Source organism: Ziziphus jujuba, chromosome 6, assembly GCF_031755915.1.
Source record: "Ziziphus jujuba cultivar Dongzao chromosome 6, ASM3175591v1".
NCBI classification, from domain to species: domain Eukaryota; kingdom Viridiplantae; phylum Streptophyta; class Magnoliopsida; order Rosales; family Rhamnaceae; genus Ziziphus; species Ziziphus jujuba.
Window position 1 is genome coordinate 8,132,460 of NC_083384.1, and position 27,769 is coordinate 8,160,228.

Sequence of the window (27,769 nt, forward strand, 5' to 3'; positions counted from 1 at the left end):
GATAGTTACAATACGAAGAAAGATTTTGTGACCACATATACACAAATACCTTCCATATCAAGTTTGAATGTTACACAATGTTTTGACCCTTTTTTTTTTTTTTTTTAAGTTTCAGTACCATATAAAATATAATAATTTCCTAATGATTTTCTTTCCATGATGAGTTGTTTTTCTTCATTGAAAATACATCTTTTCAAACACGGTAACTTTTTATAGATATTCTTCTACATTTTTCAAAAATTACAGTGTATCCCAAACATTCGGAATTCGTTTCATTTTTTGTACAAATGATATATAAGCAACTAACATTTTTTTTTTTTATTTTTTAATTAATTTACCCTTTATTTAATTGAATAAATTTATTTAAAAGTTATCCTTCTACAATATTTTCTTAAATTAAAGCTAAGAAATCTTAACATAGCACTATTTGTAATCATTATATATAATACCAAAATTAAAACAATATACACGGTGCATGTTATTTATTCACTTCTATATTTTGCACCCGGAATCTTTTATTTCTTAGTTGAAAAAATTAGTTTAATTCTCAAATTCTTTACTTAAATTGATATATATATATATATATATATTTTTTTTTTTCATCTTAATAACTTTTTTAGTTGTAAAAATATTAATTTTATATCTTTTTATGGCTAAATTCCGTGTATATTTTTATGGGGATATATATAGATTCGTTCTTATTCTGAGAATTTATTTACCATAAACGAAAAGAGAGAGAGAGAGAGAGAGTGAGAAGGCAAGTCGATGTAATTAAATAAAAAAGTAAATCAAATCTCCTAGAAAAGAAAAAAGAAAAAAAAAAAAAGTGGCAAAGTAGCCGTAGATAAAACCGAAATTAAGGGCATTTTTGGAATTGAAGTGTATTGGACAGCCTTTCAAGTGAAAGGCGTGAAGCAGTGTACATACAGTGTGCGAAACAACACGAAACAGCTCACACAGTTTGCCGCGTCAAGGATACTCTATGGCGTCAAAACAAAACAATCAGGAATCAGAGCCATTCAGTAACTGACACGTCATCGTTGAAAACATTTCCTTGTCTTTTAGTTGGCAAAAAGACAAAATAGTTTGGAATACAAACCGATTGTAGCATATGAGAATGTTCAAGCCGCAGCATAATATATTTTCACCACCGCGTAAGCAGATCTTTGGAATTCCCGAAATATCCTTTCTAAATTCTCAAATCTCCAGAGTGAACCATATATATATATACAACACAAAACTTGTACACTTTCTCTGTGTGATCTCTCTGCCTTCTGTCAACTAAAAAAACAAAAAAAAAAAAAAAAAAACTCAAAAGGTCTTCGCAGAGAAACCAAGAAGGCTCATTGTCTTCCTTTTTTCTCTTTCTCTTTCTTTAAAAAAAATTTACAAACCCAGAAAGATCGTACTGTCAAAATCGTAAATTTACTGCTACTTCCATTGGTGTACAGTCAAGCTCTACACCAAGGCCTCCATGAGAGAACTTAGTAAAAATTATTTTCTTTATACATATATAAAATTGTGAAAGAGAAGCTTGTTGAAGAGCCGGCATTGGTAACTGGGTCTGCGTTGGAATTGTTAAAAGGGTTTGAAATATTGTGGATTGAAGCTGGACTTGGTCCTTTTGTTTTTTTGTTTATTGGATTTCTCTTGTTTGGTGGGGATTTTGAAAGCGTCAGAAACATTTTTTTGTCTTTGAGAGTTGGTATTGAAATAGGTACGCTTCCGAAGAAACTTTGTCACCCTCTCTCTTTCAATTTGCTTTTATTTATTTCATCAATTTTCTTCTCTATCCCTGAATGAGAGGAACATATTCTGTATCTATATTCTAAACGATTTCCAAAGTTTTGCTCTTTTTTTTCTTTTTTTTTTTTTTTTTCAATTGGAAAAAAAAAAAGGAAAATGAAACTTTTCGTAATGTAAGTGTTTGAGAGATAAAAATACTACAAAAGGGTTGGATTTTCGAACTCTTTTGATTTATTTGGTCTTTTTTTGGTTTTCTTTATGTGAAAATTTCAGGTTCTAAGCTTCACAACAATGGCGTCCGGATCAAAGCCAACTTCCAGAGTACCTACGGTTCATCACATGAGTGAAGCAAGCAATGACCTTGACAGTGAGATGGGGAGTATTGAATTTGCTTCATATACAGTTCACATACCTCCAACACCAGACAACCAGCCCACAGAAATCTCCATGGATCTAAGATCAGCTTCGCAGAGAGTTGAGGACCAATACGCTTCGAGTTCTTTGTTTACAGGAGGTTTTAACTGTGTTACGCGGGCCCATTTGAAGGAAAAAATGATTGAGTCAGAAACCAGCCATCCACAGATGACTGGTGCAAAAGGCTCTTCTTGTTCAATTCCTGGTTGTGATTGTAGGGTCATGACTGATGGGAGGGGAATAGATATAGTCCCTTGTGAATGTGATTTCAAGATCTGTAGAGATTGTTATAGGGATGCTTTAAGAACTGGTGATGGGATTTGTCCTGGTTGTAAAGAACCTTATAGAGAGACTGATTCGAATGAGTATGCTGTGGCTTTGTCTTCTGCTTCGATGTCGAAGATGGATAGGAGGTTGTCGTTGATGAAATCGAAATCTATACAATCGAAATCGATCGTAAGGAATCAGAGCAATGAGTTTGATCATGCGAAATGGTTGTTCGAGACGAAAGGAAGTTACGGATATGGAAATGCTATGTGGCCTGTCGATGGTATGAATGGTATTGAAGGTGATCCTAAAGTGTTTCATGAGAAGCCATGGAGGCCATTGACTCGCAGATTGAATATCTCTGCTGCAATTATTAGTCCTTATAGGTAAACTGTTTTTCCTATTTCCTTCTATTCATTATTATTTTGATTTACCATTTTTTACCACTTTATTATTATATTTTTCAACGAGAGTTTTACCACTTCCTTTATTCATCTCTATAGACCCCTTTTGTGAGATGATTATATTCAAGTACATTGTACACTAATTTAAGTTAGATCAGATATATGCTTGAATAAAATTAAAGTTTTATTGTCGTAGACAAACTGAATTAGCCTAATTATTTGGTTTTTTTCATATGATCATCAGTGTGAATAATTCTTCTGTTACTAATTTTATTGACCGTTCATAATCACTTTTTTGTAAAATCTGGTTCCCATTTGACCAATCATCTTTGGAACAATAGTTTCACTATCAACTTTTTCTTTAAGCATGTCTGATCGCCAATTTACTATTTTGTTCTCTTTGTAATTGCCATTTGTTACTTGTTTGTCATGTGATTGTTACTAATAATTGTATTTTGACATTCCTTTGCCTTTTCTTATAATCACTCAGGCTCTTGGTATTAGTTCGAATGGTAGTTCTTGCACTTTTTCTGCAGTGGAGAATCAGAAATCCTAATGATGACGCAATCTGGCTGTGGCTTTTGTCTGTGATTTGTGAAATCTGGTTTGCCTTCTCTTGGCTTCTCGATCAACTTCCGAAGCTCTGCCCCATCAATCGAAGTGCTGAACTTGATGTTTTGAGGGAGAAGTTTGAAATCCCTACACCAAGCAATCCTTATGGGAAATCTGATCTTCCGGGCGTTGATGTTTTTGTGTCTACTGCGGACCCAGAGAAAGAGCCTCCTCTTGTCACTGCAAATACAATTCTCTCTATTCTTGCAGCTGACTACCCTGTTGAGAAGCTTGCGTGTTATGTTTCTGACGATGGAGGGGCACTTTTAACCTTCGAAGCTATGGCAGAAGCTGCTAGTTTTGCTAACTTGTGGGTACCATTTTGTCGTAAGCATAACGTTGAGCCAAGGAATCCAGAATCTTATTTCAATTTGAAGAGAGACCCATACAAGGATAAGGTACGACCAGATTTTGTTAGAGACCGGAGGCGCTTAAAGCGTGAATATGATGAGTTTAAGGTTCGGATTAATGGTCTTCCTGATTCTATTCGAAGACGCTCTGATGCCTATAACAGTAGGGAGGAGTTGAAGATTTTGAAACGTAGGAGACAGGCTGGAGATGATGAGCCTTTGGAGAGTTTAAAGGTCCCAAAGGCTACTTGGATGGCTGATGAAACCCACTGGCCTGGAACATGGACAATTCCTGCACCTGAACACTCCAGGGGTGATCATGCTAGCATCATTCAGGTAGTTATTTATGCTTACAAATTCCAATTGATTTTGATTACTTTTTTATTGTTATTATTACTTATTTATATATTTTTTGTCTTCAAAAAGTTATTTTAAAACTTGATTGTTATCTGTAAAATATCAGTTCAAGTGCCTATTGATTTTATTTTTAAGAACTATCTTTTTAAAAAAAAAAAAATTTTTTTGTAATAATTTTTTATAATTTTTTTAAATGAGCTTAAATGCTGGTTAACTAACTCATCTCTTTCTAATGTAGGTGATGGTGAAACCTCCTAGTGATGAACCTCTTAAAGGTGCAGAAGGGGATTCAAATTTCATGGATCTAACTGAAGTTGATATCCGTCTTCCTTTGCTTGTTTATGTTTCCCGTGAGAAGCGACCTGGTTATGATCACAACAAGAAAGCCGGTGCAATGAATGCCTTGGTTCGAGCCTCAGCAATCCTATCCAATGGCCCATTCATTCTCAATCTCGACTGCGACCACTATATCTACAATTCCCAGGCAATCAGAGAAGGAATGTGCTTCATGATGGATCGTGGTGGGGAGCGCATTTGTTATGTCCAGTTTCCTCAGAGATTCGAAGGAATTGATCCTTCTGACCGATATGCCAATCACAATACAGTTTTCTTTGATGTCAACATGCGCGCCCTTGATGAGGTTCAAGGTCCTGTGTATGTTGGAACTGGGTGCCTTTTTCGTAGGACAGCACTCTATGGCTTTGATCCTCCTAGATTCAAAGAACGTAATGGTTGTTTTGGTCGTTTCTTTGCTGGTCGTAAGAAGGCTGCTTCTGTTGCTTCTGCCTCTGATATTTCCTCACTGGAGGGCCAATCAGCTATGGAAGACTATGACGATGAAGAAATGCATATTGCCCTTATTCCTAAAAGTTTTGGAAACTCAAGCATATTGATTGATTCCATCAAGGTGGCAGAATTTCAAGGCAGACCCCTTGCTGATCATTCATCTGTCAAAAATGGGCGGCCACCAGGTGCTCTCACTCTTCCTCGTGATCTTCTTGATGCATCTACAGTTGCAGAGGCAATCAGTGTCATCTCATGCTGGTATGAAGATAAGACAGAATGGGGAGGACGAATTGGGTGGATTTATGGGTCAGTGACAGAGGATGTTGTAACAGGATATAGGATGCACAACCGTGGATGGAAATCTGTGTATTGTGTGACCAAGAGGGATGCTTTCCGTGGTACAGCACCCATCAATCTCACTGACCGGCTTCACCAGGTTCTTCGTTGGGCCACTGGTTCAGTTGAGATTTTCTTTTCTCGTAACAATGCTCTTCTTGCCAGCTCTAGGATGAAGTTTCTTCAAAGGATAGCTTACCTAAATGTTGGAATATACCCTTTCACTTCCCTTTTTCTCATTGTGTATTGCTTCCTGCCAGCACTTTCACTCTTTTCTGGTCAGTTTATTGTTCAGTCCCTCAACATAACCTTCCTTATATACCTTTTGGGCATCACATTGTCCCTCATAGCTCTCGCTGTGCTTGAGATCAAGTGGTCTGGCGTTGCATTGGAAGACTGGTGGAGGAATGAGCAATTTTGGTTGATTGGTGGCACAAGTGCTCATCTTGCTGCGGTGCTCCAGGGTCTCTTAAAGGTAATAGCAGGCATTGAGATCTCATTCACTTTGACATCAAAATCAGGAGGAGATGATGAAAACGATGAATTTGCCGATCTATATATCTTCAAATGGACATCTCTAATGGTTCCACCCATCACCATTATGATGATAAACTTGATTGGGATAGCGGTTGCAGTTTGTCGAACAATATACAGTGTCATACCAGAATGGAGCAGCTTGATTGGAGGTGTGTTCTTTAGTTTTTGGGTCTTGGTCCATCTTTATCCTTTCGCAAAAGGTCTAATGGGAAGACGGGGAAGAACACCGACGATTGTATTTGTATGGTCTGGTCTTATTTCAATCACCATTTCCCTGCTTTGGGTAGCTATCAACCCTCCGTCAGGTAATAATGAAATTGGAGGGTCATTCCAGTTCCCATGATACAATTTTTTTAGAAAGTTATTGAAGAATGTGGATAGGAGTGTGCCTCTTCTGAGATGTTCATATTACAGGGATAGGATTTTCTTGTTATTCTTGTGAGGCCTCAATTGAAAGTTTGATTCATTACGGGGAAATATAATAGTTTAGTATGTTCATATCATTCATTCTTTTCAAAATTCTACTTGTAAGTACACAACTGGAGCTGAGCAGTTCAATTTATTGAATCCTCTGATTTCATTTCTAATTGTCTGAATATCTGAAAAGCATTATGCATGAGATCCATTTTCGGGACTTTGGCTACTTTGAGGTTGAAGTTTTCAGCAAATGTTGTGTTTCATTGGAAACGTTCAACTTCTAGAAACTAGAGACCAAAATACATGGATGAATTGTATTTTTTATACTCTTCTATTTTAAAAATCAGTGAAACACGTTGAGAAACATGAAGGAAAAAAGAGACTATATCTTGTATAATTCGTTTGATTCAAGAATTAATACATCATTTTTTTATTTCCTCGACCAATAAAAGAAAAATAATTATCTTATAGATGGATTGCTATGTATGGTATAATCAATATTAGAACATATATTTAAATTTATTACCAAGAGTGCCAAAACAATTGCTCAATTTTTTATATTTTAAAATCTTAACGATTGACAAACAAGTAAAGTATTAGTTATTTTTATTATTGTTATTATGAATTTATATTGTGATGAAGCTGTTTAATCAAAATGAAGAGTGTCAACCTTGTTATTTATTTATTTTTCTGTGGAAAAATGTGTCCTGGGGAATATCTTTGGTGCATGGTGGTTGGACCAAATAAGTACCTAACTTTTGGGTCATGTGAATATTTTTTTTTGGTACATTAGTTGAACTATAGAAATTTATTATTGCAGATTAAACCAAATTGTGCATGCAAACTGAAAATGATGAGGGATGTTCTGGCATTTCACACCCCTTTACTCTCCTCTCAAGTTTCAACCTTCCACGCTCCCCTCTTTCTAATTTTCTAAACAAATTCAAAACAGGGGTCTAGCTTTCCAGTTCAAAATTTTGTACTTTAAAATAATATCAATTAAATATAACTTCTAGATTCAAGACGATGACTTTAATATATGCCAGCAAGTTGAGAGAGTTGATCAAGTCAGGTTTATTAGAACCAATTAAGAAGATAGCCCCAAAACATCACTTTCTATATATGATTAACCACTTAATATATAGTTGTATTGATAACTTCAAAGTTCTAATCCATTTTGTGCTTGTTTACATTTCAATTAATAATTAAAAAAAAGTGATAATGAGTCTAATAGATGCGACACAATTGAAATAAAAATCTGTCTATACGTACTCAAGTGACATTATACAGAAGTAGATAAATGTCTATTTAAGCACATTAAATTATGATTAATACTGATCTGACTGATTGCTAAATAATTAAAGATTTTCATGCAAAGGCAGAAAAAAATTGAAAGTTCAAAGAAATGAATCAAATTATAAAATATTCGGAAAGCAAAGAGGCATAGAAGAAAATCCAAAATACATAGAAAATACAGAATAACTTTCATCAGCAAAATAAATATTCGAAATTCAGCACCACCGGTATCATTATCAAAAAACAATTTGCTCCTCCATAATTGGTCTTAAAACATCATCATTAAAAATTATCGAAGCCATCGAGTCATCAAGTTCATGGTCCCAAAAACTTGATGACAATTGCCACTCTGTTTGTGAATTATATGTTTAACTAAGAAATTCATTGTCCCTTTGGAAACGGCTTTTCTCTAATAACATGATTCTTGAATCCCAAATGAAAAAAGAAAAAAATAACAAACATATTTGACAAAATAAAAACCTTTCTCACACAACCTCACCACAAAGTTAAACTCTAGCACAAGGATTGACAGAAAAAAAAAAAATATATATATATATATATATATATATATATATAAAGAGAGAGAGAGAAAGAGAGAGATAGAGTTACTAATTCAATCCATATAATCTATATATTTCAAATTATAAAAGTCATATAATCAAACAAAACAATTGAAGCAAAATAAAAAAGAATAATCAAGCAACATATATAAATCAAAGTTTATTGTAATTTACATGATCATCAATGATATATAAATATAAATGATTACATATCAAGCTGATCGTCCGTTGAGATAGGGCGATTGACTCGAGTATGTCTCCTCCGCCTCGACTGACGGCGGTGGCTGCCACCGAACTTCAACCTACCAGTGTCCTTAAACCGCTGCTTCTCGGATGGAACAATGACACACTCAGGTGGTGGCACAGGGTACCTCAATGTATCATAGCAATAGGAGTAGTACATGTAATGCTGCCGGAACTTCCTCATGGCAGAGCGGCGCTCCGGCGTGATGAAGTTGAAGTCTTTGCTTTGGAGTTCAGTGTCCTTGTCCGCACAAGCTATGGCGGCAGGGACTTGGTCAATAGGATCAAGAGGGCAGCCATCAAGGACTAAGTCCTTGAATTCTGCTACAAAAGGTGCATATTTATAGTTCACTTTATACTTGCCACCGGATGTGGCCCAATTGCTTGCATCCCATATTGTTGCATATAAGGACATTGGCTTTGATGGGAAATCAATTCCCATTTCCTCATTTCTTACAATCTCTCTAATTGGAACTTCATCAATGTAAAATCTGAAATATACATACCAATAAATAAATAAATAATACCCACATAAGATATTAAAAGAAAACTATATATAATATATAAAAAGATCAGAATTTTACATGTATTAAAAATATTATTGATTAAAATATTTATATAAATTAAAAATAAATAAGTAAAATTTTAAATGGATAACTGAATAAAAAAATTATTAAATATTATTATGTTATATGTCAAATCATTCAATAAATGATTAAATGAAAATCAAAAGTAAATTGCAGCTAAATTAGTCTTATTATGATAAATATGGAAAAGAGTGAGTTGGATGAAAAATTTGGGAATTGGGTCAATGGGTTTGTATGGAAATGTTTGAGCTATTTACATACCTATCTTTATCTTAGTTTGGTATAAAGACTAATTAACGAAAAACTTGTAGGTGTCGTTAAAGAAAGTTGAATGCACCAGTTCCTCACATGCTTTTTTATGATACCACACAGACTATGTTTTACTTTTTAAAATATGTGGTCCAACTCCAACACAACCCTCAATGCCATCTACTTTTATCATTCATCATTCATCAATTCTTTTTGTTTTGGCCTAATATTCATGAATTCAGTCAAATTTTGTCAGTTTCAAAAGTACTATGGTTCCCCGTTTACTGCCAAAGAAATCTGCGGATGTTGAATCTGATTATTTAATTTTACAATGATATTGCAATTTCTAATATGGAAAAATATACCATTTTTCAAAGCCAAAAACTTAATTAGGTTCAATCCCAAACTAATTTACCAACTTCGTCATTTTCTGTTTATGGGGAAAAAACGCCAAAGATTTTGGACATTGCTTGATAAAACCAGCAAGTAAATATATGCATAATGCTTGGGTCCCACTCCCATCTCTGGATGCCACGTAAGCTAATTTCACCCAATCAAGAATTGTTATAATAAACGTAGAAGTGATGGAATTAAAAAAATGGAAAAAAAAAATAAAAAAAAGACAAAAAGGTTGAAGGAAAAAACAACAGAAAAATCAAAAAACCAAAAGACAATTCCCAACTAAAAAAACTAGCTTTATTATTTTTTTTTTTAAAGGTTGAAAAGTAGAAATTATAAACAAAAAAACAAAAGAAACGAAAGCAATACCCTAACCACACGGACTCGTGGAAACAACAACACACGGAATGGCTTTCTTTACCTCACATCAGGTCAAAATACCATGTTTAACAAAGAACCATTCATACGGTACTTCCCAAAATTAAAAAACCACTATCCCAAAACAGTAAAAGAAAATTCAACCCCGAAAAACCAAAAACAAGAAAACAACAGAAGCAAAAAGAAAAACTTACATGATGATGTTGGCCGTCCAAAGAATGCTGTACCGGTGGAATTCCTTTGTAGGATCGAACCAGAGACGATAACGCTCTTCCCTACCACGACTCGTGCTTCCGTTTCCGTACAGGTTGGTTTGGAACCTCCACGGTTTCCCTTCGACGTTTCCTAAGAACTCGAAGTCCAACTCATCGTGGGTTTTCTCGAATACGTCAGCGTTTGATGTCTGTTTGAAATTTTGAAAATATCAGAGCCATGTTCGTCATAATCATCATCATCGGTAATCATGGCGTATGGTGTGCTACTTAATGGAACAATCAATATATATATATATTTTGTTAATTGTGGCCTTTTGGGTGAATAAAAACGGAAGTGATTGATAGGCAAATATTATGTTATATATGTATTTCATAAATTCCAGGAAACAATAAATGAAAGCATGATTTAAAAATTGTAAATTTGCAAACCAAATAAAGCTTAAACGATTGGTAAATCTTTTTCATTCATATACATATAAAAACATGAAATTATACAACCAATAAATAAATAATAACTTACATAGAAGGCAACACAAATTCCTGCTGTATATTCCGCCGGCAACTTAATCCTTGCGCTAAAGAATCCATGCTGGTAATGTCTAGTGGATATGAAACCAGACCCTTTTCATCCAAAACAATAAATTATATAAGCGAAAACAAACATGACCACGAAAAGACAAAAAATAAATAAAAATTCATGAGCTTTTATGCTCACTATAGCAAGTTCTGTACATTTAAATTACCTGTGAAGCGATCGAGGAGGAGACGAGCAGCCTTGCCGTCGGGTGAGCGAACGAGATTGCCCTCACCGAAGAGATGAGAGAATCCATCATTGAAAGGAATGGTGTTGAGGTCGAAGGCTGCGTTGGCTAAACACAAACATAGGCTAAGAGGGAGGAGAAATAGAGAAACCAAAGTAAATGTTTTCGTGCTTGAAACCCCATAACAACGTAAACCATTCATTTGCCGTTTTTTTAAAAAAATTTTTTTTTTCTCTCTCCTACCCTTGGTCTTGCCTTTCTCTTCAAGATTATATATACATATATATACACAGCAATAGGGATTCAATGCAAAAAAAATTTATAGGAGAGAGAGAGAGAGAGAGAAGACTTCTTGGCTGCTGGAGTTTCGAATATGGTAAGTACAGGAATACCCTTAATTTGTTTGGATATTATGGGAAAGCCACTAGAAAGTTTTTGCAAATTCTGATTATACATTTAATGTTTGAGCTGTTAATTAATGATTGATTGTAATTGATTTGAATAGGTGTTTTTTGGATAATATCTTGGGAGCTGCCTATTCAAGAAAGGATGTGTCATTGGTGGCTTGAAAGTCAAGAGGATATATATTTGGCCATGACAACTAAGAAGATGATTATTATTTTATTATATGGATTGGGGAGGTTATAACTACTATTTTTTGTGTAAAAGATTCCATGCAAATTGGTTTTTATTTAATTAATTTGTTCTTTCATGACTCATGCACATAAGATCATATCCATAAAAAATATGCTAAACGGTACTAAACAAACTATATAGTATAATCAATTATTATATGGGTTTTTTATGTCAAAAAAAAAATTAATTTTACCTTTCAAAGAAATAAAATAATAATAATAACAATACAGTATAGAAATTAATATGATAACCCATATTAAAAACATTAAATTGATTAAGTTTCGGAATAATATTTGATTATATGTTAGTTGAGAAATTTACATACAAATTAAAACTGTACAATGTTGCATTTGATAGAGTAATTTGACAATTACAATGTTGTTGATTTATCAAGGTTGATCATTCCGTAACTAATATCATTTTACAATATAAGAAGCTCAGACCAAGCTTTTCTTGAACAAATTAGCGCATGCATGGTAAAGAAACAACTTTATATTAGATTGTAATTACATTGTAGTTTTTTTTTTTTCATTGGTAATAATAGTTATATTGTAGTTATGTGTCCCTTAGCTTATAAGACACACTAGACATGTTTTCGAATGCTTAGTTTACACTTAATTACCACGTAATTCCCATCAATCTCAATCATATATTCATACTAGCTTTAATTTGTCCACCCAAAACCTTGGCCTTAATAATGTAAAAATGAAACGTTGTTTCAAACAAAAAGGTTGTCTAAATATAAAAATATTGTTTTCAATATCTACGTGAGGCCTATTCCCAACTTGAAAAACTAAAGAAAATGGAGAAGAGGAATAGACTTAATTGCTGCCCATTTGCATGTATTGTAGTTTGGATTATATATATATATATATATATATATGATGGATTTAATAAATTAAATTAAATTAATAGGACTTTATTGCCCATTTGCAAGTATTGTAGTTTGGATTATATATATATATATATATATGATGGATTTAATAAATTAAATTAAATTAATAGGAGTTTATGCTTTTGAGAGAGTGATGATTATAGCCTGTCCCTTTCAAGAAGTTAACGAATAGCTGTGAACTATGGACTGCATAATAATTCAAAATGAAAAAGTGGGTTAGTGAAATTAATCAAAAATTCACACCTTTTTTTTTTTTTTTTTTGGGTAATAAAAATTAAGAGGTTGGGGAAGTTTGGAATAATCAAGAGAGGTTGGTAAAACAAACAGGAGCAGGTGGGTGTTATCGTCCACAAAAAAAAAAAAAAATTAAATAAAAATAAAAGCGAAAAGACAGTGAGGAGGCGTGAAGGTACATGTTTCGTAATTAATTAGTAATTCAGAGGGTAGTTTGGGAAATTAAGTTTCAACGTTTTCTTAGCGGTCTAAAAAGTAAGGAGGAAGCTAAGAGGAAGAAAACAATGCGTCTCGCTTTGGGGGCCGAAAAACAGCGTCCGAGGCGAACGGCGACGTTTCGATGCCACGCTGTCTTTACTCTTGGCCTCGTTTTTTTCTGTTCATTTTTCTCACTTTAAGTAGTAAAAAAAAAAAAAAAAAAAAGTAGAGTTTCATCAACTTCTTCTTCTATTTTTATTTTTCCTTTTTTGGTTTTTATTTGACTCTACTTTTATTCTATCATAATCTAATTTTACTATATTTTTGTTGTAAAAACATGGAAATTGATGCTATGTTAAAATTTCATCTTATGAAAAGGTGTTGGATAAATTGGATATAAATATATATATATATATATAATAAAACATTTGTTTACGCATAAATTGATGATTTAAGTAGTAGAAGTTTTCTATCAAAAAGAAGAAAAAAAGGTAAATGTACCAGAAGTTTGAGTTATACTTATACCCAAAATAAAAAAATAAAAAAATAAAAAAAATTATATAAATTTAATGCTTTCCAACTAATTTTGGTTAGGAGGATACCCTATTTAATTATAATCAATTGATTTATACACTGACTAAAATGATACTAAGATTCGAAATAAAGATATATATATATATATATATAGATATATATATATATATATATGTATTGAAACTAAATTAGAGTGCTATATATGTATATATATTATAATTACCAAAAAATACATATATGCATATATATTATCCTAATATTGATATTAGAACCAAATTCTTTTTTTGTTTTTTTTTTTTGAGAATATTAAAACTAAATCTATATAAATAAAGTTTAGATGATCTCACCCACATGGCCATTTAGTCTACAAGATAGGACCAATAATTTTAAATCACCACCATCACCCTAATGCCCCAACAAAAAAGAAAAAAAGTTAATTAGATACCTTCATGAAGACTGCTTAACAACTGTTTTATGAATAATATCTTTTTAATTGCGTCAAATTGAGAGATCAACCTTTTTTTATATATGTCCTCAATTTGATATATATATCCTCGAGAAAGACGCACAAAAAAAAGGGTTGATGACATATATATAACATATATACTTCAATATTTGTTGATTTCAACAGTATCTTTTACCTTCTTTTAACACCTACCTAAAAAGGCTAATAAAAAATAATAATAATGTATAATATGTTTTTAAAACAAACTGAGAAAGAGTTATTTTGTACTATAGGTATAGAGTAATGCTTACTTGGCAGGTATTTTATTTGGAATTTGTAGGCATATTTTAGAGGATTTTGCATTGAATTAAGAAGGCTTTAGATACAATTCATAGAAAGATAATGAAGGCTAGCTATGCCTATGACACATGAATGATATGTGAGCTTTTGTGAGAGAGAGGACAATTGGACAGCTTTCATATGAGTGTTGTTGAAGGAAAGGTCTCCACTTTCGCCACCAACTTGGAAGCGATAAATATATGAGGGCAAGGGCCCTCCAATATACATATACATGCAAAAAAACAGGTAAAGTGGATAATTGCTTATGGATATATGTTAATTATCATCTTTAGGATCACGAATCTCTCTCTCTCTCTCTCTCTATATATATATATATATATATACACACAAATATATTTAAGACTGTTCTTTTAGAAACTATTTTTAATTTATAATAAATATTATGATAATGTGAAAATTCTTATAGATAACATCTTAATTAATTATTAATATTCTCATTTTCTCTCTAATAAATTGTGAAATAGTTTTCAAAAAGGTCAATTTGTATATGGAGGTATATTATATATATCATTAATTCATTACACCAGTGGATGTAACTATCCACTCAACTACTTGTTGTGGACAAAAGCTTTTGTTGGATGATCTTTAAAAAATAATGATTTTTCTTAATTTTCTCTGCTGTCTGTGTCCCTATTCTTAAAGTACTTGTACCACCATATAGCATGTAGATAAGATAAATTTTAAGTTTTGAAGTTAAATTTAAAGTTGTACTTGGTAATTAAATAAGAGACTTTTTGGTGACATAATTAACCAATCGGTCGTTTATTCAAAGAAATTTTCTGTCCTGATTCAAACACAAGAAATACATTTGGATAAATAGAAGTTTTATTCTTTTTAAGTAACAATACAATACATTTACCAAAAAAAAAAAACAATATAATCCAATACTTTTATAGTTGAACTCCTCAAAATTTACCTTACAATTATTTGATATGTGCATAGATTCAGCTATATAAATTGTTGCTGACTGATTATACTGACATATTTGTAACTGGGTCATAAAACAAAATTGAAAAAAAGAGGCTTCAAATGAAGATGGTGATGAGCTTGTCAAACCTTTCAAGAGGGCATTAATGAAGACCAATCATATCGATGTATGAAGCAAGTAGAGACCAAGTCCGTTGAAAGCATATGCTTTCAAAAGTCATCATTTAAAAGGGTGAAAAATCATCAGTTTTGAATTTAAAGGTTGTATAAGCAAGAATATTCCTCACCAAAATATCAATATAGCCACCAATATATAACCAAAATTGATAAAATCACAGCTGAGCAGTGAAACATCAGCCAAAAGAAAGATATAAAAAATAATAAAATAGCACGAGAGTCAAAGGGTGCAGAAAGCAGAATGGAAAAAGATTGCTACCTAAATCAATACAATTACCACGCTACCCAAATCAATACAACTACTATCACAAGGAAATTAAAAGTGTTATGAAGCTGAAAAATGGAACAAAAACATTGTGTGCTTTTTTTTTTGCTTGAACAAAGTATAAGAGCTTGAAAAATGAGAAACAGTAGTGGAGCAATTTTTTCAGCATAATAAATGAATAATGGGAAGTGGTAGGCATCCAACAGAAAAAAAAAAAAAAAAAAAAAAAAAAAAAAAAGGGAAAGGGTGGGCAACCATCAAATTCTGACCATACCCAGTCTGCATTTCTAGAAAGCCTGACTTTTTAACATCCATGGGTTTCGTACACAGGATGATCTTCCTTTTTCTGTAAAAGACAGCACAGGAATTTTCTTCTTTTGCAACTTTTCCTATACAAACAAGATTTTAATAAAATGGTCTAGCACTTCGTTTCGAAAAATTTTAAGGCTTGTTCTACAAAATAATGTTAGTTTGTTTTGCATATTTGATGTGGCAGTTAGGTAAACATATCACAGGTTGTCCTACAAAAGATTCATGCTCTATGATACAATGATTTGCAATGCAAGAAGAGTGGGAGAACCGTATGACTTAATTCTTTGTAAAGTTTTTCAATGGACTGCGAAAATGAACAAACAGTATACATTTATATGGAAAAAAGATGCCTAAATCACATATTTATATGTACTTTAAATCAATTAGAACATGCTCATTACATTACATATATACAGCCTCAAGAGTGTACACATAACAACAGGGTGTTCTTAGCTTTTTACAAAGTGGTATTTGGATTCAACATCGCTTTCAGCATCCCACAGGAATGATCCAAATGCAACTGCCTCCAAGACAAGCATTGTCAACCCAGAGAAAGTAAGTGCAATCTCGTCATCATTGGATGTGTCGATTGAGCCATCCTCGGCAATCCTAATGTCAGGCCTGCCAAAAATGGCTTGTGTCTGCTTTTCAATCAAAGAAATGGCTTCCTTGGACCTTATGGTAGCATATCTCTGAAGAGTATCTGCATCTAAGTACATTACATAGGATCTCAGCCTATACGATTTGCTTATGCTGTCACTATCATAGTCATCATCAGGCGGTACCCTGATCAAGGAATCAGGATCCCACAGCCAGTTTGCTGGTGATGGATCTTCAGGACCTTGGTCTTTGGTGAAACCCTCAGGAAGTGTTTTCATGGTTCTTTCCAGCTGAAACCGCTGATCAACTCTTTTAAGAAAATAACCATACATTATTGATGCAGCATACAGCTTTCCCAGTTTAATTTTGCTGATCTGAACAATGGTATCTAAGGGACCGACAACTCGCTCCCCTAGTACAAGAGATAAATGGTTCTGTATCATCTCAAATGCTTCAGGTGAATGAACAACTTCTAGTTTCCTCTCTTGGTTTGGCCAAAAATCCACCCGACCAGCAGGATCTGAAGTTGGTGATATCTTTGGAATCATTGAAATGTCATTCTCCACAAACTTCCAAACAATCAAGCAGTACAGTATTTCTTCCAGTGCATTGCGCCTCTCCTTTTCTTTAACTTCAGCAATTCTCCTAAAATTTTATGGCTAAACTTAAGTTACTCTATTAACAACAAGCAAAAAATTTGAAAGAGATTGCGAAAATGCAACCGTATAACAATACTAATGTAAAACCACATTCCAACTTTGCACAATCTATTTGGGACCAAAATAGTAGATTTTGATTCTCTTCCAAGAAACACCAGCTACCAATTATCTTACAATATAACTGGCTTTTATTGACAAGTTGATTCTCCTATAGTGTCACGTGGAAAAATGACTCAAGAGTCAAGATTGATCTATTCCTACATTGATTTCACAAGCACGTACAGGTTGTATAATCTTTTATTGATGGACTACACCTGGATCATCTTGATGGCCTTAGACTTTAAGAGCTATGATTCCATATCAATCATTGTATTTGGAGGCACACAATTCATGCTGGTGAAATAACTACAGATTAAGTAAAAGAAATAAAAATCTTCACAAATATACAGGGTAGAGAGAGAATCATCAGCACAATAATTGAAATCAAAGAAACTATTTTTGTCAAAGATTTAATTATTTAAAAAGCAAGTAGGAGGATTTCATAGAGTAGAACGGTTACTAAAAATCCATACATTAATTGAACATTTCAGAACATCCAGTTATGAGACACATGAATACCAGGAAAATTCAAAGCCAAAAAAGGACGTGGATATCTTGTCCCTCAAGTTATGACATCTGTCCCTCGGACATTATTATACTCAACCGACATTATTAAATAAGCATTCCTTGGTTAAATCCATTCCAATTCAAACTACTGACACTCCTAACATAATAATATTAAAACATTATATCAGTTTGACCATGCATCATTTTTAGGATCAAAGTACCAAAATATGTGTGACCAAAAAGGCAAAAAAAAAGTCCCAAAATATGGTTTAGAGTCTTTGTGATTTACATAAAGGCTGTTCAAAATCTTAAATAACTACTGTTTTTCAACCAGATTAACCGTTAATAAAGAGATAACAGTCAGGGAGTGAAAGAGACATTGAAAGTTACTTGTAGAGAGAATCTTGCGATGAAGGGGGAACTTCTTCTCTCTGGGCATCTTTATCAGCTTGAAGGTTCTCAAGCTGCTGATCAATGGCTGCAGGCAATAAATGCGGATTGGTTTGCAATATTTGTGCAAGAAACTGGCCAATTGGGGATTCAAATTCAAGAGGAGCAACTGGCACCAAATTATCACTTGAACCCTCGGATGCTCTCACAATCATGGACCTTGCTCGACACTTATACAGTCCATTCCCAAGCTTGGGAATGTAAAATGAACGGCCACTCTAGATTACAAACAAGAAATAAGTAAAAATTTTAAGGGAACTATCATATTAAAAATCAAAGCTTTCTCTTTAATACATATTTTAACATGTATTAAACTGTGGCAAGCCATTTACACGAGCTTCTAATGCAGAGCATTGATTGGTAATAAATAAAGCAAAAGTAAAACCGTAAAAAATTATAATCATGCCATTCAAATATCGTTAATATGGTGTCTCAGGACATACAGATCCATATCAACTTTTTACACAAAGGCTCCCCTCTACCATTTTCAACATCAAATTTATATAAATTGCTCGAGAAATGGAGTTTCAACTCTTGAAAGATCGAATTTTTTTCTATTTCCCGGGGAAAAAAAAAGGGGGATTTCATAAAAGAAAAAAATTTCATAAAAAAGAAAGAAAGGATGTTTGCCTCCAATGAATGGAAAGCCCCTATTTCCTAAATTCCTAAAATTTGAAAAATAAAAATAGAAAATTTCAAATTCTTTTCTGTTTCTACCTTTTTATCATCAATAAACAAATAGCCATAACACTCAAGTTTACTTCCCGCTTCAAAGATCCACTCCCCAACACCCACCCCACCCCCACAACAAAAAAGAAAAAAGAAAAAAAAGAACTGTGTAATGAAACACTATCTGTCTTTTCTCTAGATCCATCCAACAAAACATAAAACAATTCATAGACACAACACTAATTCAAAGTAAAAAAATTCTAACTTTCCAACATTTTCTTGGCAACCAAACGCATATATACAGCGGAAACGGAATAAGATCATCAACACTTGAAAACCCACACAACAGCAATAAGAGAGCATACTCTGAAAAAACCAGAAGAATTAACAAAGGACTTGGAATCGGATAGTGAATGAAATTGGAATTGCCTCAACTCCGGCGACCTGAGACCACCGCTCTTCGGAACTATCAACGACACGTCGCTTATTACACCTGAAACTTGCATTCTTCTTCTTCTTCTTCTAGTCTCTCTCACTCAAAGCAAAGTCTGAGCCTTTTGAAGAGCTGTGTTCGTGTTTCTCTTCCTCTTTTCTTCTCTTGCTTACGGATATTTCCAGCCCTCAATCTTTCTGATTGGCTCCCGATGTCATAAACGACAAATGGAGGCCCAAGATGTTAGTATTGGGCCTAATGTTGGGCCCCAATTAATCCAGCCCAGAGTTTTTTACCGATTTAGTGGGCCCTTTTTTTTCTTGTCCTTTTTTGAAATGGGTCCATTCCAGCCTTAAATAGTTAAAAAGAGATTAAACATTTTTTAACTTTCAAATGACATTTTTTCATCTTTTTACATCAGTTATTTTTTTAATTTTTTTTTTTTTTTAAATTTGGATAGACCTTAACCATTTTCACAAAGCCAATAAATATATTTTTTCCAAACGAAAATATTGTATTTTATTTTTCTTTTGCCATTCTACATCTAATTACTATGTAGATGTTAGTGGGAGGATAAAAACCCTCGGATTGAAAAGGTTTCTGATTTCCAATAAGACATATCCCAGAAAGATTCAAGAGTAGAAAAACTTTTAGTGGAGGATATTATGGATGATATTCAATCTAGAGTCTTATACGTGAATTTGTACATTTCAATTTCCCCTAGATCCTATAAATATTAAACAGGCCACTAACCGACTCTCATAATCATGCTGGACTTTATTTTCTTGTCTGATTTAGCTATATGGAATAAATTAACTACTTTTGACATCTCAAAAAGAAATTATTGAAAATTAAAAAAGCGTGCGACCAAACTTTATAGAATATGCTTGGGAGTTAAAAACAATTCTTCCCAAACTGTGCATTCATCAACCATAAAATACATTTAAGTATGAATACCACCCTTTTTTTCTTTTTTGCAACAAACAGGGGTATATAACATGAATTTCACACTCTACATATCATCCAACGGGCATCGACTAATTAAGATAAGGCCGAATCATAATAAGGGGTGATACCGAAAATAAACATATCCTAAAACTATCAAGGTTAACTTTTTTAATAAAAGTCAAACTACAAGCTATGCAGATAAAAATTCTGTTGCTAAATGGTTAGGTTATTGCTCCTTTTGAGCTGCATGTAACAAGGGTTACCAGATCTAACGATCACTGGACATTTCCGTTTGCGAACCAGTTTGCTGAGCATCATTACTCAAATGTTGATCATTCCTGCTGGATCGTAAATCATCGTGTGCAGGAACTTCGCCAAGCCTCTCCTGCAGAAACAAAGTTTTCAAAAAAATACATTTGACTAACAGCTGATTTAAGCACAAAAATCATGAAGGATGAGAGCTTTCCTCTTATTTATATATTTTGGGAGACAAGCAGAACAGAATGTTTCATTCCCTTTCATTTCATGAGTTATAATACCCATTCTTTCTACATGGTACTCCACTCGTCCCAAACAAATGCCGTAGCAAAGCCCAAGTTATACACCACTTGCATAGCTTATTCCATTATGAATTACAATGTCATGAGGTTGTTTTGACTTTTGGGCTACAAGCTTGCTTGTTCCTACCCAAAAACTACACACTAATGTAGATTAAATTTAATATATTATGTACTTTAATATAGGACCAATATGATAAGAACATGAAATCTTCGTATCACCAGTTTAGTGTATTGGAAGAATGACAATGTATCATGTTTTAAATCGGATGATCCTGGATTTCAGTTCACTAAGTTACAGATGAACTATGTTAACTTCAATCCATTTCTTAACACATGACTGAAATATGAACTACTCTTTTAGTGACATAAAGTTGTGCACAAATGGGATTCATATGAGATGAGGAAAGGACAATATGGATTGTGCAACTAATTAAATACTAAAACATCACCTTGAGAGAAGCATTCTCTGAAAGAAGCTGCTCATACTCACTCCTGATCCGGTTGACTTCCGATCTAAGATTGGCATTTTCTTCTTTTAAAGCTTCTGCTCGCTGGGCCAGCTCATCACATTCCGCCTAAGCCAAAAAGGACCCTCGCATTACTTATGAGGTCACATGGATGCAGGCGACGCAAAGAAACCACATAGAACTTACAGATTTAAAAAGCCACATCATTTACCTGTTTACGCAACCTAGACCGACGAGCAGATTCTCTATTTGATTGCTTCCTTCTCTGTCTTTTAAGCTCCCTTTCGTCCTGAATCCAAATAAACAGTACATCAGTAAACTCACATTACATATAAAGAATGATTTATTTGAGAATGAAAGAATTAAGTACAGCTCATGCAATTCAAGTTATTCCAACTCAAAACCATAAACAAGAGCCTAGGTGATAACTACAGAAGAAACGTGAAGTTGCATGCATAAGAGAGAGAGGGAATCAAACCTAAAAATCAGAGCTAGTGTAACAAGAGAAGACCAAGAAACAAGAAAATCCAATAATATATTTAATGGCTATTGCACAGAAGTTGTATATTAGGTACGATACAAAACTGAAATCATTCATTAAACTTGCATTTATTGTTGATCAAAGAATGCATCAGTGACAGGCATCAGCGACATAGGGCTAAATAACATAACTTCACTGGAGTGAGATTTTATCAGTTCTATATTCAATATGAAAGGATATCGCACGTACAAAAAGTTGAGGTGGATCTGCAGTAAAACCTACTAAGTATAGGACACTACTCACTCCTTCTAACTGACAAGTAGCAATTTACCACCCAAATAACATCAATAGCAAACATACCTAAGGTTCACAAACACTCATTCCAGTCCTATTACTCAAAACAGTAGTTGTCCTTTGGGGTTTGAAGCATCATATCTGAAGCTATAAACGAGGGTACAGTTGTATCATGTTGCTTTTTTTTTTGCTTGTGAATCTAATCTTCGTTTGGCTCCTATGTAACATTCTCTTTATGAAATAGAAAACCACTGCTTTACCTAAAAAAAATGTCTACTTGAAATATCTACAGAAAACATTGATTTACTATGCCCTTCCCCTAAAAAGGAATTCCACTTTAATATTTTCATTGAAGTACCTACATCGAAACAGAACAGGACACGTAATGCATTTAACAGCTGTGAGTTAATGGAAGATGGGCCTCAATAGAGCAATACTGGTCAATATTTAGAAATGCAAGTCCTTAAGCAAAGTATCTCTCCATTTAGATTGGTGCAATTTCAATTGATAATACCTCTTCCATTAACCCAGCTAAAACCATACTCAGAAAACAATTTTCACATACCCATATCACAATACAACAAAGTGATAAAATTGATCTCAATAACTAAACCCTACTAAATAGCATATGCAGGCACCAAGTTTCAGAATAATGCAACCTAACAGTTTGAACTTCAGCCTTCAAAGGGAATTATCACTGTCCAACGATTTTGTAACAAAGAATAATAGATGGAGCCAAATAACAATATCAAGATGTTCAAAATATCTAGTATTATTTTCTCCTTCTCAATTTGAAACTCAACCATGACAACCAACCAAGTGAAGTAATCTAATATGCAGCTGTTAAGTAAATTAAGAATTCAAAAACCTTAAGCCTATAGAAAATAGACCAGATATGTACATAAAACCAGCATAACAAACAATTAAAGCTTAAAAGCAATAACTTAAGAACTACAATAAACCTGCAGCCAAAGCTGTGCACTATCACGAGATCCAGCAGTAACTATTCCTCCAGCAACTGGAGTAGAAGGAACCTTCCCACGCATTGCAGGGATAGGGGATGCTGCTTGAGCACTCCAATAGTCCATTCCAATATTTAAGTTTGTTGCAGGACCTGGAACTGCACCAGGAGCAGCAGCTGCTGTTATTGGCATGATAGCCATTGTTTGGTTAATCATTGAATGAGGAGTATTTGGTCCTCCATTCTGAGGACCATGCACAGAATTGCCATTCTGAGATGGATCACCTACAATAAGAGTATAGAAATTGTTAGCACATATCACCGTATAAAAGAAGCAAATCAGAGGATACATAATCTAACCTTCAAGAGAATCTTGCCCACATCCCGACTTCAATTGAGAATCCTATAAAGGTCAATCAAATAAGATAAAATGAGTATAAATAATAAGTTTTAATCCATTTATTAAAAAAAGAAAGCAAAATGCCCTTCTCACTAACCTAGGCCAGATAAAGAGGCGATTAGGGAAGCATAAGTATAATATTCGACTTACTATCAATGGTCTCATATACTTCTACTAAAAAGTCTGCATATATATTACCAGTTTCACTTACTTATTCCACTCTAAAAATTCTATCGGTCCATATCATTCACATCGTACCCATCACATTTACCAAACTAACTAGGAAAAATGTAGTATGCTAATATTAGCAAGAAGAAAATTTAACATTAGAAAACAAACACACAGAACACCTGCCAAGCATAACAAGTAGATGAAACACATTTTTACAAGATGAATTATGAATTGCCTCATTGTTTTAGCAGCAATGCCTGATCACATACTAGGATACTTCACTTTTGACCCAATTATCATTGTTAAAAGGAAATTCTTAAATTTCTTTGTTCTTCAATATACTGGTTGTTGGTTATAAGACAACACTCAGACATATATCTAAGAACTGATGAGGCAAAGTAAAATTAACAAAAGACACATCCATACAAAGCATTTTGGGCTAGGATAAGCTAATTCCTTCCAATCTTACCAGAATAAAGTAAAATCTAAATGGATATATGAGCAACAGGCCCAAAAGATACTGTCCAATAAATTAGGTATACTCGTAGCTTTCCCATGTTTTAAAATGTAAAACAGTGAGCAAGGAGTATAGAGCATAAAGCATAACAACACTCAACAACACAACTCAAAATACAAACATTCAAGTCTGGAAAGGCATGTGTCCAATAATCAACTTAAATGGTAAGGCACTCACATCCTGCGAGTTTACATCGCTTCCATCACTTGTTCCTTCACTTCCACTCTCAGCACTGCAAATCCAGGTTCATCAAAGTATTAGCAAAGGTAGAAAGGAAATGAAGATCAGTATTAACAACGCACCAAAATGAGAGATGGCATAGTTAAAACACATATTCAATTAGGTGGTAATGAAACGTCCACCTTGGCAGTATATCAAGTCATGATCTTGATCATCTGAAGTCATTAGGAATAGCCATATACTATTTCTTAGGCCTCATTCATAATAATTATCTAAACCAACCCACCATACAGAGTTCACTAGTAATTGTATGGCCAGTTAAGTATAAGTTTCACAGAAACATATTTTTAAATTAATTATTGAAAAAGGACCAATTACAAGGTAAAATATCAACCAGGAAGTTCCATAAAGAGAGAGCTTTCCGAGTTACTGGCCTGCCTTTACTTTACAATAGAGTTCTTCTAACTGTAGTTGCTCCCACTAACACCTTCCCAATTTCCCTCACTTTTTTCCAATCTGAAACGCCAATAATTTAAACCCATACCACCATATTTTATAACCACCCTTAATGCAGAGGCCAACACGTATTATCACTAACATCAGCTACCAAAGCATTTTTTGGCATATCCACCATACCTTTTAGAATAAGCTCCATTAGCAGAGGCTCCTGATGTTTTACCATGTTCATTATTCTTCCCCGTAATCATATTTAAACTGCCCAAGCTTCCTTTTGATCTTTTAATGGGCAACTTTTCCTTTACCTCAGTCGGCCTGCCATCTGCTTCCATGCTGCCAGGTGTTGTGTTACCCTGCATGCAAATTTACATGCTAAGTGTCATCTCTTCAAATGAGCAAAATCATGTCATTTAACAAAAAATATAATGTTTAGATTAAAAGGAAATATATATATATATATATATATATAACATAGAATATAGTACTCACCGAAGCCTCAGCAATGCCATTTGGTGAAGGCATAGCAAAAGGGCTAAAAGGATAAGACCCCTGAGATTAAAGAACATGGTTAATGGCATATAGAAAATCTTAGTAGAGTGAAAAATTCATAAATGCAAGTGAATAACAATAATAATAAAAACATATATACACATATATATACCGGAGGCATGGATGGGTGGGCATATACACCATGGGGATACATTGCTACATATGGATGAGGAGGGGTACCATATGGAGGCATAATATGCTGCAAAAATATATCAATATTAGAAAATTAACAATAATAGGTGGCCTAGACTCTCTTTGATAACAGTATGGCTATTCAAATGTTATTGTCAACAACAGCATTGAACAACAGTTTGGTATTGCTGCGAAAAGTTGCTTGAAATAAGCAAAAGCAATTACTTAAAAAAATAACTATATTTCACAATTTTTTTCCGACCAAAAAAAAAAAAATAATAATAATAATAATATACCTGAACTCCCCACATATATGGGTGAGCCTGGGGACTTGATGCCAAGAACCCAGGTGGAGGTATAGGAGAATATGCCTGTTAATGAAATAATAAATCCACAACCAAAAAACAAAGAAAATTAAAGGTAACTGAAACGATATCAATAAATCTAAAAAATACAGGATCATCGCTATATAACCTGAAACCCCGACCAATCAGCATTAACTGCACCAGTACTCGTTGCGGAAGACTGCTCCTGCAGTACATAAAAATAACAAGAAAGTTTTAGTAACACAGCCCATGGTGAGAGCACTTCAATTTATATCGCAGTCAGCGAAAGAGACACAACTAGACCTGTGTAGTAGTAGGCGCAGTCTTCGAATCCTTCTCTTTTTCTTTAGCTGGTTTATCCATCTCGCTGCTACCCATTATCCGAACACCTTCCAGAAACCCTTCAAACCATCCTACAAGTCAAAACACTACTTGCGTCATTACTTCCTCAAAAAAAGTTTAATATATATACGTATATATATATATATATATATTTCCAGTGTTACAAGAACAAGACAAATAAAAAAAATGAAGATGAAGAAGAAGAAAACTCCCAATTCTCATTATTTTACGTAGGACTAGTACAATGAAAACGATACAATCCCTATAATTTATTCAATTTGACGCATTATTCACCAAAAATGAAAGTCATCCTCTACCAGTTCCAAAAGAATGAAAAATCAAGCAGGCTATAAACATTATATATATATCTAAACGACCGTACAGACATGAAAGAAATCGAAACCCTAAGAAACTAGAAACAAATTCAAACAACGAATTAAGGTTGTAGAATAAGATATACATACATAACATACGTAAATAACAGAATTCCGATTACCTCTTGAGATGAAATCGGAATTTGATCAGAGAGAAGAAAGATGAAAGAGCCGGCGCTGCTGTGAAATAGCTAAAACCAAAGCTTGACTTGGAGGAGCAAAACAAAATGCACGAGAAAATATAAAATAATAATAAATAAAAGCTAGGGCAAGAAAAAGGTTATTTTGTGACCATTCTGAAAATTGAGCAGGGATGAGAAAGCGGGAGAAGAAGAAGAAGAAGAAGAAATTGAGAGAGATCAGAAATTTGGGAATCGAAAATTGGGAATTGAAAAAAATTAGGGTTTGGGGGTAGAGAGAGAGAGAGAGAGAGAGAGAGTGGGTTCAGGGAGCCGATCCTGTGGGTCGTCGTACGGTGACGCTGTCTACGTGATTTTCCATTCCCTTTAGCTATTTCCATTTTTTATTTTCTGTCTTTTTTCTATTTCTATTTCTATTTTGCACGCACCTTCTAATTGTTAAAAAAAAAAAAAAAATTATATTTTCTGTTTTTTATTTTTAAAATATTATTTTTAAAAAACTGTTTTTATTTATTTTTAAAAATTAAAATTTTTAAAATTTTAAAATTAAAATATAAAAAAAATATCATTATAATATTTTTTAAATTTTATTTTTTTAAATTTATGTTTTAATATTATTTTTAAAAACTGATGATTAAATTGATAATTTTTTATTTTAAAAATAATTTTTTATTTTATAGAATAGAAAACAATAGTAAACAGGTTATTTTTCTTTTAAAACAAATTAAAAATAAAAATAATTTTTGTTTTCCTTAATTTTTGTTACGGGAAGTGCCCATAGTAATTCAGCATTTGTCTGAAGCCCAGCCCCATGTAATTGGGCCCTGTTAATCTTCAAACCAAACCCACCTTTTTTCTTTTTTTTTTTTAAAAAAAATCTTATTCTTATTTATCTTATTGTACTAGAAAAAGGAAACACACAATTTGCATGTCAACAATTTAATACTTTTTTTACATTAATAAAGGACAAAATTCCTTTTATTTTTTTATTTTTTTTATGAATGGACAAAATGCATTGAGCATCATTGATATTTGTCAAAATTATAAAAACTATCCTTCAACAGAAAATAAGTACACAATATTATTCTACTATTTACTATTTTTTAATGATATATGTAAAAGAAACCAACTGGAGTGTATATATATATATATATATA

General features: G+C 33.3%; 4 protein-coding genes across 5 annotated transcripts; 1 reads left to right on the forward strand and 3 right to left on the reverse strand.

The window, feature by feature from the left end:
- The first annotated feature begins 1,256 nt into the window (after positions 1-1,256).
- LOC107403267 (cellulose synthase-like protein D3) lies at positions 1,257-6,396 on the forward strand. The gene is made up of 4 exons (XM_016010134.4): positions 1,257-1,717; positions 2,020-2,813; positions 3,322-4,129; positions 4,389-6,396. The coding sequence occupies exons 2-4, from the start codon at positions 2,038-2,040 to the stop codon at positions 6,150-6,152; spliced, it is 3,348 nt and encodes a 1,115-aa protein (XP_015865620.2). The 5' UTR covers positions 1,257-1,717; positions 2,020-2,037; the 3' UTR covers positions 6,153-6,396.
- Positions 6,397-8,127: 1,731 nt separating this feature from the next.
- LOC107403271 (probable xyloglucan endotransglucosylase/hydrolase protein 30) lies at positions 8,128-11,194 on the reverse strand. The gene is made up of 4 exons (XM_048464625.2): positions 10,897-11,194; positions 10,674-10,774; positions 10,133-10,341; positions 8,128-8,816 (listed from the first exon to the last, which is right to left on the reverse strand). The coding sequence occupies exons 1-4, from the start codon at positions 11,114-11,116 to the stop codon at positions 8,288-8,290; spliced, it is 1,059 nt and encodes a 352-aa protein (XP_048320582.2). The 5' UTR covers positions 11,117-11,194; the 3' UTR covers positions 8,128-8,287.
- A 5,016-nt stretch (positions 11,195-16,210) lies between these two features.
- Positions 16,211-19,475, reverse strand: LOC107403269 (UV-B-induced protein At3g17800, chloroplastic). The gene is made up of 3 exons (XM_016010138.4): positions 19,247-19,475; positions 18,153-18,430; positions 16,211-17,142 (listed from the first exon to the last, which is right to left on the reverse strand). Exons 1-3 carry the CDS (start codon positions 19,385-19,387, stop codon positions 16,347-16,349), a joined length of 1,215 nt encoding a protein of 404 aa, XP_015865624.1. The 5' UTR covers positions 19,388-19,475; the 3' UTR covers positions 16,211-16,346.
- Positions 19,476-20,187: 712 nt separating this feature from the next.
- Positions 20,188-26,989, reverse strand: LOC107403268 (bZIP transcription factor 16). Of its 2 annotated transcripts, none has more exons than XM_048463668.2 (13): positions 26,595-26,989; positions 26,060-26,169; positions 25,905-25,961; positions 25,727-25,801; positions 25,411-25,497; positions 25,239-25,298; positions 24,930-25,102; positions 24,291-24,345; positions 23,386-23,428; positions 23,027-23,184; positions 21,501-21,578; positions 21,272-21,397; positions 20,188-20,647 (listed from the first exon to the last, which is right to left on the reverse strand). In XM_048463668.2, the coding sequence occupies exons 2-13, from the start codon at positions 26,132-26,134 to the stop codon at positions 20,531-20,533; spliced, it is 1,104 nt and encodes a 367-aa protein (XP_048319625.1). In that variant the 5' UTR covers positions 26,135-26,169; positions 26,595-26,989; the 3' UTR covers positions 20,188-20,530. The 2 variants fall into 2 exon arrangements, with proteins under 2 accessions (XP_048319625.1, XP_048319624.1); XM_048463667.2 differs by having other exon boundaries at positions 23,027-23,310; positions 26,595-26,988.
- Positions 26,990-27,769: the final 780 nt, after the last annotated feature.

Coding starts and splice junctions, on each gene's coding strand:
- LOC107403267 (XM_016010134.4), top strand. CDS start 2,038: ATGGCGTCCGGATCAAAGCCAACTTCCAGAGTACCTACGGTTCATCAC. Junction 2,814..3,321: donor GCAATTATTAGTCCTTATAG/GTAAACTGTTTT, acceptor ATAATCACTCAG/GCTCTTGGTATTAGTTCGAA. Junction 4,130..4,388: donor ATCATGCTAGCATCATTCAG/GTAGTTATTTAT, acceptor TTTCTAATGTAG/GTGATGGTGAAACCTCCTAG.
- LOC107403271 (XM_048464625.2), bottom strand. CDS start 11,116: ATGAATGGTTTACGTTGTTATGGGGTTTCAAGCACGAAAACATTTACT. Junction 10,342..10,673: donor GAATTTGTGTTGCCTTCTAT/GTAAGTTATTAT, acceptor AATTTCAAACAG/ACATCAAACGCTGACGTATT. Junction 8,817..10,132: donor TGGACGGCCAACATCATCAT/GTAAGTTTTTCT, acceptor TGTATATTTCAG/ATTTTACATTGATGAAGTTC.
- LOC107403269 (XM_016010138.4), bottom strand. CDS start 19,387: ATGCAAGTTTCAGGTGTAATAAGCGACGTGTCGTTGATAGTTCCGAAG. Junction 18,431..19,246: donor ATTCTTCTGGTTTTTTCAGA/GTATGCTCTCTT, acceptor TTTGTAATCTAG/AGTGGCCGTTCATTTTACAT. Junction 17,143..18,152: donor TCGCAAGATTCTCTCTACAA/GTAACTTTCAAT, acceptor ATAAAATTTTAG/GAGAATTGCTGAAGTTAAAG.
- LOC107403268 (XM_048463667.2), bottom strand. CDS start 26,134: ATGGGTAGCAGCGAGATGGATAAACCAGCTAAAGAAAAAGAGAAGGAT. Junction 23,429..24,290: donor GCGATGTAAACTCGCAGGAT/GTGAGTGCCTTA, acceptor TGACCTTTATAG/GATTCTCAATTGAAGTCGGG. Junction 20,648..21,271: donor CAGAGAATGCTTCTCTCAAG/GTGATGTTTTAG, acceptor TTGTTTCTGCAG/GAGAGGCTTGGCGAAGTTCC.